Genomic DNA, 19,341 nt, shown 5'->3' on the forward strand with positions numbered 1-19,341 from the left:
TCTTTACGAATGTTCGCTCTCTCGCTCTCTCTCTACACAGTGTTGGGTCCCCTTCGTTCAATAATTCACGACCTGCACTCCGACGACAACGATGATGATTCGGAGGAGGACGACAACGATGACAACGACATGGACTCTGACCTGGAGCGACCAATGCTCACGCACATGACACACCGCCACCGCCGGTAGGTAGTGCCTGGCCGTTGTCATGGCAACATGGCCCTTTGGGGGGGCCCCCAGGGTTACATTTACATTACATTTAAGTCATTTAGCAGACGCTCTTATCCAGAGCGACTTACAAATTGGTGCATTCACCTTATGACATCCAGTGGAACAGCCACTTTACAATAGTGCATCTACATATTTTAAGGGGGGGGTGAGAAGGATTACTTTATCCTATCCTAGGTATTCCTTAAAGAGGTGGGGTTTCAGGTGTCTCCGGAAGGTGGTGATTGACTCCGCTGTCCTGGCGTCGTGAGGGAGTTTGTTCCACCATTGGGGAGCCAGAGCAGCGAACAGTTTTGACTGGGCTGAACGGGAACTGTACTTCCTCAGTGGTAGGGAGGCGAGCAGGCCAGAGGTGGATGAACGCAGTGCCCTTATTTGGGTGTAGGGCCTGATCAGAGCCTGGAGGTACTGAGGTGCCGTTCCCCTCACAGCTCCGTAGGCAAGGGTTGTTTTCAATGGGGCTTTAATGAACTGGCAACTTAAAGGTTACTAGTATTATATGCCATCTCCGGTACTACCTCTACCGTTGTGCCCTTAAGCAAGGCTCTTCATCTCAAAATAGCTCCAGGGATGCTGCTCTGACCTTGTGCTCTGTGTGTGTGGTTCAATTGGATGGAAAAACAACAACCACAAAAATAAATGTTCCAATTTGAATAATGGTCCATTATCAGTAATACAGTTGTATAGTATTCCAATGGCTGCCATCCTCCTTTTCTGCAGGGTCAGCTTGAGTGACGGCACTGAGAGTGAGAACAGCTCAGCGCCCTCTCCCCACTCTCGCCACGAGCCCCCGCCTTTAATAAACACCAGTAATAACCAGGTAAGACCAATAAAATCATCAACATTATGAAATTGAACACAGCTGTTATTGGTTTTAGACACTGCTTGTATGGAAACAGTCTTATTAGCATCCTATAATTCCCAGGATGCGTTTCCCTCGTGCGTCAGCCACAATGCTACTCGTAAATAATGACCGTTGTGTACATTTTAAACAAAGCAGTGGTTTTCCAGTGGGTACATATGATAATCCCTTATCTGGGTCGTATTCACTAAAAACGAAATAAAAGGAAATGGGTCAAAATTGGGAGGGGCCTACCTGAACTTGGCTAATAAACGCTTGTTTTTCATTACCAAACGTATTGCTATGTTGTGTACTGATGAATACAACCCTGATGTCTTGCAGATACTGGAGGTGAAGAGCCCCATTAAGCAAACGAAGCAGGATAAGAATAAAAACATTGACTGTGACAAGGTGAGTAGCTTCCTTGTGGTTGGGGTTTTACAGAGATACGGTCATATCAGTGTAATTGAATGGTAATGTAGCCAGGACATTTGTTGTCGCCAGGACATTTGCAGTCCTAAACTGAAGTGTCTGCGGTCACCAAGGCGCTTGCAAATGGACAGGAGACAGTCCTCCTGATAATCATAACTTGGCCCGGTTAGTCTCCCTGTCATAGTCCCAGAGGTGTAAATAGGTAACGGACATGGTTCAAATACACACAGGAAAGTTTGAGGTTTGCTTTGGTTTGCACTTTTGCGACAACTCAGTTGGCACCGTTGTCGTCCCAGGCAAATTTTAAATCAAACCACGGCTCACGTACATGACATTCGGATTTGACCCAGTTAAAAAAATATTTTGAAAGTATTGTTTAGTATAACTCCCCCATGCTGATGGGCCGTGCTTTCCATCTCAGGCTTACCTGGATGAGCTGGTGGAGCTACACAGACGACTGATGACACTGAGAGAGAGGCACATACTCCAACAGGTGAGGTCCAATAGTGTTTTTTGTGTGGGTTTGCTGTACTAATACATGTGTTCTCGGAGGATGAACCTGGTTTGCCGGTTCATGTTTGCATGGAAGATGACGCTTGCTAGGGTCGTTTTGTTTGGGCTTCATGCTGTATCTTTTACACAGCACATTATAATTGAGGACTTCGTATAGGTGTCAGGCAATTATTAATGATTTGGTTAACCTTTTTATCTCCACTCCATCTAAAAGTACACGTCCTCTTGCTTATGTTCACAAGGCCTATCATATGACCACATTAATGGAGATTCCCAGCCGCCGTTGCCAAGTAGCGGGCTCGCTCTCCTAATGAGAAGTTTGGCTCCGAGCATCGGTGGAAAAACTCCTCCCCGCACAACATCAGCGAACCGAGCGCTAACTCACGGCATAATCAAGCTAATCCTCAGAGCGCTTGGAGACTTCAGCGTGTCATAGCAGTGTTTCACAGCCTCTGAATATGAGACATGTGAATGATTAACTTTCCAACCTCCCAATGCTATTTTGCCTCTTTTTGGAAAAACCGCAATGGAGTCATTTAATTTTTTTTTGAAGAAGAAGAATCAAGAAAATGTGGCCAGTTTATTTTCAATAGAAATGAATCTGTAGCATCTGCCAAAGTGCTGTCCTACCTGACCAAAACCAGGTCCGGTAATCTTGGTGTGGTTCCTTCTCCCCGGATACGGGGGGAGGGGTGTGTGTTGAGACTCGGCTTGAAAGCATCTGAATTCTATCTTCCATGTCATAACAATTGGCCGAGTCTCCCTGTACTCCTGGTCCGGCCGGCGCTCAGGGAGGGAGAGAGGAGAAATGCGTTCCACATGGAGGCCCAACCGGTGCTTTGTAGTATGAAACGGATCAGGCTAGGGTCACCCATTACGTTACAACACTGCCACGGCTTCAGACACCGGAGTTCCAGTAATCACTGCAAGATAGACTCATACACACGCACACACTTCCCTATCGGAGGAGAGCTGGAACCAATAAGACACCAGCCAAGGAAAAAGCATATTTCCTATTCGGGCCTCTCCCTCTCTGATAGAGTTCACATGCAAGGAGTACAGTGGAGTGAATTGGGGGGGGGGGTTCCATTGTAGTAAAAACCAACACTAGCCCACCCACCTTTCAATGACTCTTCCCACAAATTTGTTTTGAATTAGTCTATTGTATAGTGTGCGGTCCAACATTGACTAGGCTTGCTCCCTGAGACTGTATAGGGCGGAAACACTGCTGCTGGTCAATATACCAAACATTAGGACAACTTCCTAATTATGTTGAATGTGGATGATTTAACAAAGGAAATGTGTACAATTCCTCCGTACTTGGTAGGATTAGGGTTTACATACTGTAGTCTAAGGGTTTGTTGACTTTCTATCTGACTTCTTTCCCCTCACAGATCGTGAACCTCATCGAGGAGACTGGACACTTCCACATCACAAACACCACTTTTGACTTTGACCTCTGCTCCCTGGACAAAACTACGGTGCGGAAGCTCCAGAGTTACCTAGAAACGTCTGGAACGTCATGAGGTCTTGGAGCTGCTGGCTGCAGCAAGGAACAATGTTGGAAGAACTTAGGAATCTTCCTCTTTTGTTCCCCCCCCACACCCCAAAAATGTACTTTTCACTGCAACGCAAAAAGATGACCTGCCACGGCCGGGCCCTGCCCCGGGTCTTAGTGCCTGGCCTTCTGGTCGCTCCACAATGCTCATTGGCTCCTGTCTCTCCACGTGACCAGGGTAGCCCGTAAGCACAGACCGGATCGGCGTGTCGTGTCACCCTGGAGATGAGTCCTGTCGACCAGGAATATCACCCAGAAAGCCTTGAAGAATTCCACAGTTGACAAAAGAAACGTGGTAAAGAAACAGTGACCTTGCTTTTAAAACTAATGTGCATATTACCATGTATTGCATTTTTTGGCGTTCTTTGTGATGAATGGTGCATGTTCAACACTGCCTTACCACGTTTGTCGATCTTTATTTATTGAGTTTTGTGGTGTGTGTGTGTGTGTGTGTGTGAGAGAGAATAGCAACACTGAGTCTTGTGCAAGCACTTCACAACATGCATCTCTCTGGCTCTGGAAGGACGGTGGAGCAGCATGTTGTCATCACAATGTTAAGATTTAAATCATCTTGTGACGGATGACTTGAATGGCAATCAAACGTCCCTCTATATAAAGACTGCAACTCTACCCTCTCCTCCAAAACAATAATTGTTATCAGTGCCCACCGGTACGAGCTGAAGACAAATCATGAACTCAAATTGTTGAAATTAACACAATTGTATATTCCATTCTTGGTACCAAATCTTTAATTGATGTATTGGACAATGACGAGGCATATTTCCAAAGTGTGCTGCATGTTGTTTTTACAAGCTCTCACTTGTATTCCGCTGCTCAAGTTGAAACCAAGCCTAGTGTTTGATCAATCTATTCTGCCCTACCAAGCAAAAAGGCAGGAACTGCTCATAGTGTGGAACTGATAGAAATGGCTTTTATTTACCTTGGTTTCACAGTAACTTCATGCAGTTACTGCTAACATGACCCCCAATTTCTACAAAATACAATAGAGGCAGGATACATGTCCACATGATTAAGCATGTATATGTTGCAAAAATAACTAATTTTCAACCAAATGAGCAGTTACTGCCTTTTTTGCTTGGTTGGGCAGTATTGTAAGCAGGCCTGAGCTAAAAAGGAACTATTTTGAATCCTGGAATTTTAGGAGGAAAAATTGTACTCTTACGTATGTAAGACTGAATCATATTTATTTCACGGTGACCTCCGTTGCCAAATCAAAGTTGTGCATTAGAATTGAGAACTGAACTGATTTATTATTTTGTAACTTTGTCCTTTTTGCTAACCTGAGGAGTTGAATTAATTTTGTCTGCTGTGAGCGATGCCTCAACAGGAATACCAGTGGTTGTAGCTGCTCACAGGGCCACGCAAAGGCAGAATATGTTGCATTTTTTTCTTGACCAATGTCAGTCTTATGAGTTTGTGTATTCTTAGGACATACAATAAAAATGCTGTGTTTTGTACAGATGAGAACATGTGCAACCTGTGGTAAAAATAGTTAGTCACTGTAAATGTAACATGTTTTATTTGTTTTGACTTTTTTGCAATGACATTTTGTCATTTCTCTTTTCTTTTTCTTTTTTGTCGAAGCCCAAAGATTTTTGTTTTGGTTGGGATATTGTTTATTTGTATATAAACGTTGTGATTATTAATGTCATCTTTCATTTCTTGGAAGGTTGGAAAAATATAACATTTTGGTATTTTAAACAATGGTAGCTTACAATCATGTGTTTTAGTCAAAGTTATAACTGGCTTCTGGTGGATCCACAACATGCACATTTTTTGGGGGATTGATTTCATCACTATTCTTGACTATCATCTAATTAGTCTGCCATCTGAATTGTATAACTAAATGACCACACTGCTCCCCCCATGTTTCTAATTTGAGAGGGCAACACGATTACTTCCTGTATACACGGAGTGTACAAAACATTAGGAACACCTTCCTAATATTGCGTTTCACCCCCCTTTTGCCCCCAGAACAGCTTAAATTTGTCAGGGCATGGACTCTACAAGGTGTCAAGCGTTCCACAGGGATGCTGGCCCGTGTTGACCTAAACCGGTGCGCCTGGCACCTACTACCATACCCCGTTCAAACACAAATAGTTTGTCTTGACAATTCTCCCTCTGAATAACACTTCACAATCCATTTCTCAAGGCTTAAAAATCCTTTAACTTGTCTCCTCCCCTTTCTACAGGAATTGAAGTGACATCAATAAGGGATCATAGGATTCACCTGGTCAGTCTCATGGAAAGAGCAGGTGTTAATTTTATGTAGACTTAATGTATATGAATGTTTCTATTTGGAGAGTAGTGAGTGCTGGGAATAGTTATACAATACCAACCTTTTTCAAAGGGACGTGTAATGTCTGTTCAGGATGGCGCAACGTTACAGAACAATAGGCATAGGCAGTCATTTCTGCTCTACAGTATACATTGCATTTCTATCTGCATCATTCGGAACATTTCGCCCTATTGAATACACCCCCTCGGTTATTATCATCTGTATATCTAGCACTAGCAGTCATCTCAATCTCCCGTCTCTTGCCTATTGAGATGTATGGGGGGGTACATGAGGTTGCAATGTAGTGCAGTTCTGTGTTGGGTTGGGTTGAATGTGGAACTTATTGTCTGTCTCTGCTGTCAGTTCTACCAGATCTGACCCATTTACTGTGTTTTCAACTTGCAGACTATTTCCTATAAAATGCACAGTTGCAATTCCTTTTTGTGAGGACATTTGGTTTTGTGTGATTCAAGGTTTCATTCATGTCACTGAATTCCAATGACAACGTGATCATTTGATTACCCTAGTTTTCTTCAACAAGCCACTAAGTACTGTATAAACACCACTATTCCTTTTAAACAAAGTGTTGACTTATTTCTCAGTGGATCTTCAAATGCCCAGTGTTTCAGGATGTTTTGAATCCTGAATCTTCGAGACAAAATAAATGGGTAGCCTTTTCCAGGCCGTAGGGGAGGAGCCCACAGTATGTTCCGTTTCTGTAGCATGAGAAGTACACTCCCTGAACAGAACCCTAGTTTATCACTGAGACACAAAAGCAACTGTAAAAGGGGAAACGTTCATGAACCATTTATTTTTATACATAACACAGGTCTCAGGTCAGAATGTTGATCCCCTCTTTTAATTAGCTGACACGATTTGTGCAGCACGTGGTTTTTAGGTTTGTCAATGTAGGTGGTCGGACAAATGCTTGGAAGGCATCCAGACTCCGCATTTTGTGGCAGGGATGGGGAAGTATCATGCTCAAGCCTTTTATCAGGGAAATAACCTTTTTTTAAAATAGGATCTCCAGCTCTCGTTCACTGTATTGCTCACCAATTGAAATCCTCTCAGATTCGTTCAGAGCTCGCTGCCAAGGTTAGCTGTCCTGGGCCCTGTCCAGGAGTGTGTGCAGATAAATGTGTCTCAACCGGATATGATTTTTCTGTCATGTAGAATATGGAATTGTCTGCTCTTCATTACATTTCTATCTGCAACACTGAATATATTCCTGTTCGTTTTGATCTGTGTGGTTGAGAGAGAAGTAGGGAGAGGATGCCACTTTAGACTATTGAGCTGTACCCCCCCCCCCCCCCCTACAACCTGCACGGTAAGGACCTTCCTGTCTGTAAGGACAACTCTTCTGTGTCCCAAATTACATTCTATTAACAATGTAGTGCACTATAATGGGAATAGGGTGCCATTTGCGATGCGTCCAGGGGGTCGCTGGTATAGTGTTGGACGTGAAGGCCATGGCCACTAACGGACATGCTAAGCCAGCCAACTTAACACATTTTCAGCAGCTGTTTAATGAATTGGAGCAGCTGGACGATGGTGGTGCCAAGGTATTTTGACAATGCGATTACAATTCTAATCGCATTAACATGGCGCCATCATACGCTTTACTCTGCCATTCCACCTCGTGTAAGAGCCAGAGGCTACTCCAGTTGACCATTGACCGTTTGTTTTCACACTATTTGCAACGGCGGGAAAGAGTCATCCCAACAGAAGTCTTAAGGAGACATTCTAGTTCTAGAAGTAATTTACAAAAGTCACTATTGTTGCAAAAAAAATGATCAGTTCTTATATGCAGGTTTTTTGCCTTTAGGAAGTTGCTTAATGACAGAGATTTGAAATGGCTTAAATAATCATCATTTATAATATTTAGTTTTTGCTGCTGGAGTCCCTTTTTAAAGAAAATTCCACAAGCTGTTGTGTATGGATACACTTGTTTTGCTGGCAGACCTGTTTGTCAGTGATTTATTAAGAGGGAGTATACTGCTATCGTATCACACCATTTTTAGGAAGAGGATCTTGTTTGGTTGTGGTCTGAGCAGTGCTGCCAATTGCATCAATTCAAAGATATCTGCCTTTCACTTAAGCTGCTTTTCAATGGTCTGGTTTAAGTATACAGTATGTATACATATACATGACGGTGCAGGCTGCAAGGCAACAGGCCTGATCCTAAGAGCTTGTCCAGCTGCTTTTTGTCGCACGATGATCGTTATGGATTGGGCATGGCTGGATCCTTCAATCGTTTTCCCACTCCTTTCCTCAGTGTGTTTTTAGATTGGGGGTGGGAGTTCAGCCATGGTTTCTTAAGCTCTTCTCTTGAACTCTACACTCATTGTGATTCACTGCAGCTGACACCATACCCTGTGTATATAGCCAAGTTATCGTTACTCATTGTGCATTTATTCCTTATCTATTATTTCAAAAGAATTCTCTGCATTGTTGGGAAGTAAGCATTTCACTGTTTTACAAAGCAAGTGACAATTTGTTTTGAAATCAGTAGCAGGGCTATGGCATATCCCTCAACGTTCCAGAATGGGGTGAAAATGGCAGCCATATTGGTCAGGGAGAAATCCAAACCAGTCTATTTGGAATGAATGGCAGTAGAGGCATAATCCTGTTTTTACTTGTGCAGGAAAATAAAAGTAAGTCAGGGGATGTATGCAATATATTTAATGTAAACCCTTTTGTTTTCTTGTAAAGCTGTGTGTGCTATTATGATACAATATCAGTACTTGTTGTATTTACAACTTATCTATACTGAGCAAAAATGTGAACGCAACATGTAAAGTGTTGGTTTCATGAGCTTAAATAAAAGAGCCCTGAATTTTCCATTTGCACAAAAATATTAGTTCTCTCCAATTTTGTGCACAGATTTGTTTACATCCCTGTTAGTGGGCATTTCTCCTTTGCCAAGATAATTCATCCATGTGGCATATCAAGAAGCTGATTAAACAGCATGATCATTACACAGGTGCACCCTGTGCTGGGGACAATAAAAAGGCCCTCTAAAATGCACAGTTTTGTCACACAACGCAATGCCACAGATGCCTCTCAAGTTCTGCAGGAGCTTACAGTTGGCATGCTTGACTGCAGGAATGTCCAGAGCTGTTGCCGGAGATTTTAATTTCAATTTCTCTACCATAAGCCACCTCCATCATTTTAGAGAATTTAGCAGTATGTCTAACCGGCCTCACAACCACAGACCCCCTAAATAATGCATTTTATTTTGTAAAGTAGTTTCTTGCATCAAATACATTTTCAGTCACCTTATCTGAAGGACAAGTGGATTAACAGGTTAACGTCAAGCTCCATGTTTTTCTTCAATGTAGGCCTACATTGAGCTCCACACATTGGCTGCTGCTGTAGGCTGAATGATATAACTGCTATTTCCATGTTACAAATGTTATGGGATGCATTTTCTCCATTTGTTTTTGATTGTAGACTCTGGTAGACCTACATTATTGTCATATCCTACTTGGCCCCTGTTAAAACAAACTTAAAGCGGGTACAGCCTCAGTGTTCACAGTAAACGTGCGCTGGAAGTTGCACAGAATTTTCACAACTTTCAGGTTTGCGCTCAGCAGACCTGAAATTTGCTCAGCGTCTGAATGTTTTTTAGGGAACATTGCCTGAGGCCCATTGTCGTGCCATTCCTCTGCCACCATCACCTCATGTTTCAGCATGAAAATGCACAGCCCCGTGTCGCAAGGATCTGTACACAATTCCTGAAAGCTGAAAATGTCCCAATTCTTCCATGGCTTGCATACTCACCAGACATGTCAACCGCATGTTTGGGATGCTCTGGATCAACGTGTACAACAGTATGTTCCAGTTCACACCAATATCCATCAACTTTACACAGCCTTGAAGAGGAGTGGGACAACATTCCACAGGCCACAATCTACAGCCTGATCAACTCTATGCGAAGGAGAAGTGTTGTGCTGCATGAGGCAAATGGTCACACCAGATACTGACAGGTTTTCTGATCCTCTCCCCCACCTTTTTTTTTAAGGTATCTGACCAAAAGTTGCATGTGTTCGCATTCATGTGTAATCCATAGATTAGGGCCTAATTTATTTACTTCAATTGACTGATTTCCTTTATATGAACTGTAACTCAGTAAAATCTTAAATTGTTGCATGTTGCATTTATATTTTTCTGTAAAAATCCTATCAACTGGTTTCAGCCAGTGTATGGCTGTGGATTGACTGCATTGTTTGAATAGAATGTTGGTATAATGGCAGTTAATTTGAATAATTCTATACTTTTTTCTAAAACTAGCTGGCTAGCAAAAAAATAAACTGTGCAGATAAATTCTTCAAATTAATTATTTCACACTATTTTATCACAGCACTGGCAAGCTATGGTTGACCATCTCCATGACCAAAATGGCTGACACATCAGAAAGTTCATGTCTAGTATTGTAATTCTATGGCAGAAACACCATTGCGTCGTCCGCGGCAACGACACCATCCGGTGACAAGATGATAATCCTGCGATAGGGAGTGAGTCGGTGGAGACGAGAGGAGGATGAAGAGAAGCATTACTCATTTGTCTGATTTCACTGGGATTCTAAAGGAGCGAGAGAAGGGAGGGGGGGGATTCTGCTTTAGGGATCCTGGATTAATTTAAGCCATTTCACAATGTCCAGCCACAGAAGGGAGAGGATGGATGGAGGACGGAGGGATGAGGAAGCGAGGGATGCGGAGGGGGGTTGAAACAGTTCAGTCATAGCCAGCAACGGGACATCCTGTTGTAGCTTCCAAATACCATTTCCTCCAATAAAAAAAGAGAGGAATGGTGAGGGGGGGCAGTGGGGGAGAGACCTCCGAAATAATCTCCCACAGTAGACACACAGAGACATTGATTGTCATCTTGGCATGAGGCCAAGTCTGGAGAGAAAGCTCCCTCCCTCCCGCTGCCTCTCTGGAAGGCAGTCAAAAAGCACCTAAAGGAAGTCATTAAAGCTGAAGGTTGATGAAAAGTCTCACCCCCCCACCCCCTGTCGTCCTTCTCTCCGTCTCAGCCCCCCCCCCCCGCCTTCCCTCCCTCTCTCCCCAAAGGCATGCTCCAGACTGTTCTCGACAAAGGGCCCCTAAATGCTGACATCACAAAGAAAAGTGTTCCTTTGCATCCACATGTTTACACTGGCTCTAGAGTTGCGTTCGGTGTGACAAGAAATGACTAATCATTTTTAAGATGATTACCTGTAGGTGTCCAATGAGAAGGCTCATTTGTGTTTTCTGTTTTACAAAGTGACTTACAATTGGTTATTTGGAATTATGCATTGTGTGCTTTGGGAAAGAAATCCATTTTTATGCATTGCATGACACATTTAAGAGTTGGACATGATATGAAAGCAAAAACTAAAAAATAGTTGAACCTAAGCCACGTTAAAGGTAATTCCAGTATGCACTTTCTATTTTCTGGGAGGAAATTGATAGTGAATGGCGACCACCGAAGCATCTCCGCCTCCCATTTGCCAAGAGATTTCATCCACCCAGACTAATCTGCCATTGTCATCAAATTTGCCCCCAGTGACAATAATTCAAAAGCATTTATCATATGCTTTAGCTTAGTTGTGTCCCGGCTCTTTTTCTCTGTGTGGCCAATCTTGTTGACCTTGCTGTCAGCTCTCCTGTAGAATTCTGGGTGGCAGCTCTGTCGCCCCGAAAGCGGCATACAAATTAGCTTTTCAAAAATCAGATCAAGTTATGTAAAGAACAAAAGCAAGCAGACATCAAAGAGGATGGGGAGAAGAGGGGAGCGCGGCAGGGGGTAGGGGGGATCCCCCTAGGTCTCCATACAGACGGGGACCAGGCGAGGGCCGCATAAAGGGTTCCCAAACGTCTGGGTCCCCAGACGCCCCGGGTTTGATTATTGTTTCTATTCCCCCCCCCCTCCTGGCACCTCCCACCTTCTTCCAACCCCAGACCTTGCTCCATCCCTTCAAATGAGTTCAGCTTTTTTGGAACGAGTCCCAATCCTAGACCTGGTCTTTGATTTCGGTGGGGTTTGGCACTGTCTCTCTTTCTCTCTCTAGGAGGACCAGTGAGCCGTGACCCCTGGCAGCCCACCCCAGTCTGTGTGAGCCCGCAGACACTCTCCCTCAAAACACACATGTACACACACACACACAATGCCCTGCCACAAAACCCCACAGGAAAGGAGGGAGAGACACACACAGGGGAAAAAATTAGACAAATCTATTGAACTCCAACTTTCAATGGAATCTTGTCCTCTGAAAACAGATTACAGATCTGCTCTCTAATACTGCTGTATGTCTGTTCTGGTGAGTTGGATTTAGTGTGTAGTCTGCTGGTGGTACCAGGGAGACTGAAACCAGTAGAACCTGACCTGCTCAGCATTCAAATGCTACCAGCCAGCCACCTGCCACCACACAGACCAAAGTGTTGAGCATGACAGAGGAAGTGAAAAACAAATCGTGAATTCAGTATGCCTGTTGACTGTCTTTCCCAACTGTTGTCAAACGACACATAGCTTTTTACTAACCGGTAAACATAGCTCCCTCAAGATGTGATGTGGAAGGAGATTTTATAATATGGTATTTATGCAGGGGAAAAAAATCATGTGGATAGTAAATATATTCAGTTTGTGGCATTATCTTGTCAGTTATAAAATATTAACAATGAGCTTTAACACCAGGATAAGTAGTCACAAAACTGTAATGGCATAAGGAAGTTTAAACATTAACGGCCTAACATACAGTACATGTAAAAAATAAAAATAAAAAGGTTATTCAACTCTAATGCAAGTCTACTTAACCTATTCAATTACTCCTGTTTATGTATATAAATACATTCTATATAATATATAGTATAATTTAATATCAGTTCTGTAATACTGGATTCAAAGGTTCATAAGAGTTCAAAGGAAAACACTTTGTCTTGCACAGCAACATTTTCTTCCATTGTCAGTAGTAAATTCCCATAATCTCGTGATGACATGCTGATATGCATGTTCCATGAAAGCGTCATGAACCTGAAATACTCCCTGTCCCTCTCTGAAGGCCCAAGATGTGGGGGATAGTTTCCAGCAGGGCGTAGGGAAACATAATATGTGTGTCCCAAATGGCACCCTATTCCATATTTTTTGTATGGACCCTGGTGGAATGTAGTGCACCATACAGGGAATACAGTGCCACTAATTGAAAACAAATGAACACAGAGACCCCTTTCTTTCTCATCTGAATTGACTTAATGGTTCAGTGCTACGGTGCTTTGTTGGCCCGGTTCTCGGTTTGTGAACTGTGTGGACTGGAATGGTCTTGATCGGGGAAAAGACTCATTAGCCAACAAGTTTTCATCACGGATACAAAATAAACAATCAATAGGACAATCAGACGACAATTGAGGATTATCTATTTAAAAGAGTGCATATACTTTAATGTTCTTATAGTGGTCTAACGTTAACTTACCACAGTAAAATGTTTCTTACTCAGTGTAGGTGTAGTATGGGACTTGGTCTTCAATGACCCAGGGAGATTGTGAACTAACCTTTTGATCTGGCCATTTTATTCAATAGCAAATATGTAAAGCCAATCAGCCTGTCCTTCCTATTTCTGCCTCCACCAGCCTCCACTAGTAAGACTAGACAATCAACACCTCATCTATACCCTCACCAATCTCACCAGGCTGAATAATGGGTGCAACAGGCCATGCTGTCATGCCCACAGGCTGACAAACAGCTCTCCAACTCATACTCTTCTTATTCCTGCCTTGACAGAAGAAAATATATGATCATATCGCTAGTGATCCCGGCTGTTTCCAGGCTGCCTGGCTTGCCCTTAAAGAAATGAGGGTGCCTGTCTGTACTCATTGCTGTTAATGAATCAGTTGAAACTCTGGGACCTGGAGGATTGTCGGCAATCCTTCCTGAAGTGCAGGGTGCTGGAGGGCACACTGATGTGTCTATGAGAAGAGCTGCCATGCCATCAACGGCTCAGCAGGCAGGGCTGGGGAGTTTTTTTGTAATCTGATTTTTTTTTAAACTGTAATTGTAATAATATTGTAATTAGATTAGATTATTTTGAAAAGACAGATCATTACTTCTAGGATTACTTTTAAATTCGGAAAGGCTAAAAAAATACAGACACCTTTCTGTCTTCTTAATGACAAAGTCAGCATCGAAAAAAGGTGTTTGTTTGTTCCAGCTGAGCGAGTCTGACCACAAGTCAGAGACCACTATGATGACACCCCAAATGTGATGGATCCGTTTTGTCTTCATTTACTGCCTCTTAAAGGGAAAGTAATCCAAGAGTAAAGGAAAGGAATACGATTATGTTACTGAGTATGTGTAAATCAAAAGTTACATTACATTTGAACGGTGACTAGTACCTAACTAATTCCATTTATAAAGTAACCTTACCAACCCTGCCAACAGGTGCAATGAGATGGACCCTACAAATGATCTCCTTGTTTGAGCATGTTCAAGTTAACCAAGTTTCTTATCAATCAAGAACATAAAGAATGCCAATGGACATTGCTGTAACCATTCTCAAATTAGCCGGGTTTATTCATTAGTCAATATCGTAGCAACGATAAACAGATTTCTATTGGACAAACCCAAGTAGGTCCCTCCCTGTTTCATTCAATTTGGTTTGGTTCCTAGTAAATACAATCCATGTTGGTGAAAGAGGTAGGTGGTCAATATGATTTAGTTTATATAGTTCTTGACAGTGTATGGCGAGGTGCCACCATATATCTATATAAATTGTATAATCCATTATGAAATAGTCTAATTGGAACTTGAAATTGTGCATGTTTATAACCAATCTTTAACAATTATTAATAACCGTATTCCCTTCTGCCAACATATCTCCAAACAGTATCACCTGTATTTTAGTGAGTATTTTAGTGAGAAATGTCGGCACTCAAGCCAAACGCCTGCCTTTGTCATACCGCACGCACACCGGTCTAGTTACCTCACTCTCGGTCCTGTCAAAACCTACTGAAAATCTATTGTCATTCATGAAGTGTTACTCCTCAGAAAAGGATTTCTACTGAAATCCCCCCTCCCTCCATTTGGGTGCCTTTGAAAAGATACAGATAGGCCTACAGAACATTCAGGTGTTGGTAGATCCCATTGAACTTCATCAGCAATTCAAGAAGTGATCCCTTTTTTCTAGCAGCACCGTTTTATTTATAATTTTAATTGTTGGACATAAAACCAGGAAATTAACTCCAAGTTGCTTTTATTTTGGAAATCTGTTCCCACGCGTAGACACGTGATCGTAAGTTACAAGGTTTGAAATGTTTGTCAAATGTGTTTGGGCTTCTTGTTGTCAATTTGAAGTCTACAGATTATTTATCGTGTACCGTCCTCGATCATTCGCTCAAGAAAAAAATTCATCCCGCGGCTGAATGTTGGTAGTAAAGGTCACATATGCCATGGTGCAAGTGACCCCTTGTGGACAAAATAGAAGACATTGAGCATAATTTACCTGAACCTATTCAGTTAAACATTTACACCCACTGAGAAAACATGTAGATCATTTGATGCAATGTATCAAAAGCAGAACAAAATTATGTACAGGGGCACAAATGTGGTCATTTTATTAGAGAGTCATGTTAAAGACTAAAATCCCACTGACAAGTTTTATATTTAAAGTGAAAGCTCCTTTTATGCATTTGCCATTCACAGCAGCAATATTTCTACTGTGTGAAGGCCCACCAAGAAAGTATTTCCCGCAAGGTAGCTTTCTGATCGTCTCTGATGCAGCGACAGGCTCCAACTGCCTGAAGCATGCCAATCTCACACCCATACAATTCCTCCCTTAGGAACATCTGGACACAAGGCTACATCAGGATGGGAATGTCAGCTAGAGGGCCACAAGGTTTAAATATTCATTGAAGGGCTGCAGATCTACCACCGTTTGTCAAAAGCAATTTGCAGGCCAGAAACAGAAGTTTAGACAAAGTATATCTAATGTATAAATGGTCCCATCAAGATTCAGACATTGAAGAATGGCATGGGCTCAGATCCAAGCCACAAGTAGCCCATTGACCACCAATGGGCTATGAAACTTACCTCAGGGGGTGCACTTGAGCAAAAAATCATGGCATTTGATGTTGCTCAAGGTTGTGCCAGCACACGAACATGCATCTGTCCACACAATCCTGGTCATAGTCACCTACAAAGGAGCTGGAAAAGTTAACATACATGAAATAAACATGCTTGGTGATGCAATTATAGTATTTCCCACATTGCAAGTTAGGGACATGTAGACTACACCAGATTTATAGGGCACAAATTCTCACTAAAAGACAAAAAAGGAACAGATGCACAATACCGTGGCGCTTTATTCAAATACAACTTCAAACATGGAAATGCCACTGGTATGCCAAAATGTACACAATAAAAACAGCACACATCAACAAAGCCAAAAATCAAAACCAGCTTCTCTGAAGCCACTTTTCCTCAGATGAGTAGATGCAAGTTAATACATTTAAAAAGTCTTAAAGTTCTACCAAGCAAAACATTGAAGCAGAATGTCCTGAGATGACCCCATGCCACTGTTTGCTGGGTTATACAGTCTTCTGCTGTCCCTTCTTTCCAATCAGTGACTTATGGATATGAGGGATGACACCTGAAAGAGGGAAACAATCAGTGGATTCAAACATGAAATATAAAACAGGGAAATGGTACAATAGCAATACCAGTGGGAAACAATAACTGCTGCACTTACCACCACCAGCAATGGTTGCTTTGATGAGAGAATCCAACTCCTCATCGCCTCTAATGGCCAGTTGCAAGTGACGTGGAGTGATACGCTTGACCTTCAGATCCTTTGATGCGTTTCCTGCCAGCTCCAGAACCTGAAGTTCAAGAGCTTGCAGGTAAATATCACTGACTCGAGTGAACTGCGATTGCATACATGGTACTGCATGGTTTTGTGCCATACATAAACCGCAACAGAATGAAAGTTCCTACTTTTGAACATGCGTTACCTCAGCAGTTAGGTATTCAAGAATAGCCGCGCTGTAGACAGCTGCAGTCGCGCCAACTCGACCATGGCTCGTTGTTCTGGATTTCAGATGTCTGTGAATACGACCCACTGGGAACTGAAAAACAGGACGGGAAACGTTAAGCATTTATTTACCCAACTAGCCATCAGTAAGTTGCGAGCAAATTACACTGAAGGCTTGCGCGACTCCCCACCCTACTTGGCAGTTTGTTAACAGGTTACGAACATTCTGTAATCTTTCGAAAATGGTGTAATTGTGAATGATTATAGATTCACCGCCACGATATTAGTTACATGGTTAAATCGTTTACAAATTAACACATTTAGCCTACATTACCACACGTTTTATCATTGGCGCTAGCAAGCAATAAATGAACGCACTCACCTGCAAACCCGCCCTCTGTGAGCGCGAAATGGCCTTTGTCTTCGTCTTTCCGGAGTCTTTTCCTGCCTTCCCACCAGCCTGAAATATACAGTTTTATGGTATGGGTTATTTTATGTATTAAACAATTGCTGCAAGACAGCGGTGTGTAATTAGCCTGTTTATTCTACAGCGCGTGTTGGCGTTTTGATTATAACCAGCCAATGCCAAGGGATTCAAATAGCTAATGTCAGCTAGCTAGCCAACGTTAGCTAAATAATATTACCTTTGCTAGCTAACACAAATACGTGCTAATTCTCACGGTAAACCAGTTGAATAAAGTGATGGATTTAGCATCGAAGAGTTTAAATATATATATACCATTTTATATGATGTCCTGGCTATTTGTAGCTGCACAGATCCTCCGCGAGCACTTGTCTAGTTTGAACAACTAGTTCCGCATCAGATTGCCATGCATTTATGAAGGGGAGCTTGATCCGGGACTTTGCATGGAGGAAGTCAGCCAATCAACTCTCGAATTCATTTTTTGGCATAGCGCTTAACCAATCACAGTGCAAAAGTGCTCAATGTGCGGGAAAATGTGACACGTCATTCCTCACTGGACGTTGGATAATGTCGTTTCTATTTAATTCTCAATTTATGTTATTATAATAATCATAATAATTTCATGAGAAAAAACCAAACAGGTCAACAGGTCGTGACAGGTCAACCAATAAAGGCCAAGTTTTTAAAAGTTACAGCTTGTTCTTCTTCTTGTTCTTCCTCTTCTTCTTCTTCTTCTTCGGTGAGGTTTAATCGCGGTTTGCATCCAATGTGTTGCATTATCGCCCCCAACTGAACTATAGTATACATCCATTACAGTTTGTGTTACAAAACGGGCATAGGGAAAAATGTCATAAAAATACGAATATTACCCCACCAACTAAACCTACACTCAATAAATCCCAACACCTTATTCCACACTCTATCAGATCTTACCCCCTGCCAACACAGGGCACTACCACTCAACACACCATGTAATTCTTCTGAATTCAAATCTCGTACCCCCAAGTACTTCTCTGCAGCTGCCACCACAAAATCTATTTTCTGTGACATACGTTCCATCTCCGTGAAACAGTTAAAAAACCATTGCTATGAGCGCTAAGAAGCTAACCTTACTTTAACATATATCACTTATTGGCCTATCCCTCTGCTCTGGCACAGATCTACTATTCACAGGGATCCTCTCAGAATCCCTCACTCATGATCCACCCTCCTCTACTTTCTTCACTGCCTCAGCATATGACATCTTCTGCACTACTCTGACCATGGCCACCTCAAGCTGCCTCTCTCACACCGGGCACCTCTGATCCCCAACAACATGGGCACCACTACAGTTGACACACACACATTTTTCCACCAAAACTACACATGCCTCTGTCCTATGTCCTCCTGCACACTTCCCACATTTTGGATTCTCCCTCCTACACACTGCTGCAACATGCCCATAAACGTGACATCTTTAACACCGCAGTGTATTCGGCGGGCTCCAAAATTACAGGCACCCCTGACTGGCAATGCACAAACAATACTTAAAAAAATATAAACCATATAATTATAGAGATAAACTCAAAATACCAACATGTGAAAAATACTGTACTTTATTAATGTTTCAATGGAACCCCACAAAATCATTTATTGATTTAATTGAAAATCAATGTCCGGGGCCTCTTGGGTGGCGCAGTGGTCTAAGGCACTGCATTGCAGTGCTAGCTGTGCCACCAGAGACTCTGGGTTCCATGGGACGACGCACAATTGGCCTAGCGTCGTCCAGGTTTGGCCGGTAGGGATATCCTTGTCTCATCGTGCACTAGTGACTCCTATAGTGGGCCAGGCACAGTGCACGCTGACCGGGTTGGATGCGCGCTGTGTTAAGAAGCAGTGCGGCTTGGTTGGGTTGAGTTTCGGAGGACTCATGGCTCTCGACCTTCGTCTCTCCCGAGCCCGTACGGGAGTTGTAGCGATGAGACAAGACCACTAACAAAGGGAGTAAAAAAAGAGGGGTAATGTCCTCCAAATCAGGGTTTCACAATTAATGACACCTTAAATA

At 42.6% G+C, this 19,341-nt stretch overlaps 2 protein-coding genes across 6 annotated transcripts in view; one reads left to right on the top strand and one right to left on the bottom strand.

Annotated features, from left to right (window-relative positions):
• Positions 1-6,309, top strand: part of mllt3 (MLLT3 super elongation complex subunit) — a 44,617-nt gene extending 38,308 nt beyond the window's left edge. For all 5 annotated transcript variants that reach the window (XM_046319996.1, XM_046319997.1, XM_046319998.1 and 2 more), the window contains 5 exons: positions 41-185; positions 949-1,048; positions 1,412-1,480; positions 1,923-1,994; positions 3,409-6,309. In XM_046319996.1, coding sequence (XP_046175952.1) covers positions 41-185; positions 949-1,048; positions 1,412-1,480; positions 1,923-1,994; positions 3,409-3,540 — 518 coding nt within the window. In that variant the 3' untranslated portion in view covers positions 3,541-6,309. The remainder of the gene's footprint in view (positions 1-40; positions 186-948; positions 1,049-1,411; positions 1,481-1,922; positions 1,995-3,408) is intronic.
• A 9,878-nt stretch (positions 6,310-16,187) lies between these two features.
• Positions 16,188-17,745, bottom strand: LOC124008202 (histone H2A.Z). Its single transcript, XM_046319307.1, has 5 exons — positions 17,613-17,745; positions 17,256-17,333; positions 16,854-16,967; positions 16,592-16,721; positions 16,188-16,492 (listed from the first exon to the last, which is right to left on the bottom strand). Exons 1-5 carry the CDS (start codon positions 17,613-17,615, stop codon positions 16,431-16,433), a joined length of 387 nt encoding a protein of 128 aa, XP_046175263.1. The 5' UTR covers positions 17,616-17,745; the 3' UTR covers positions 16,188-16,430.
• Positions 17,746-19,341: the final 1,596 nt, after the last annotated feature.

This window comes from Oncorhynchus gorbuscha, linkage group LG21, assembly GCF_021184085.1.
Source record: "Oncorhynchus gorbuscha isolate QuinsamMale2020 ecotype Even-year linkage group LG21, OgorEven_v1.0, whole genome shotgun sequence".
Taxonomy (NCBI): domain Eukaryota; kingdom Metazoa; phylum Chordata; class Actinopteri; order Salmoniformes; family Salmonidae; genus Oncorhynchus; species Oncorhynchus gorbuscha.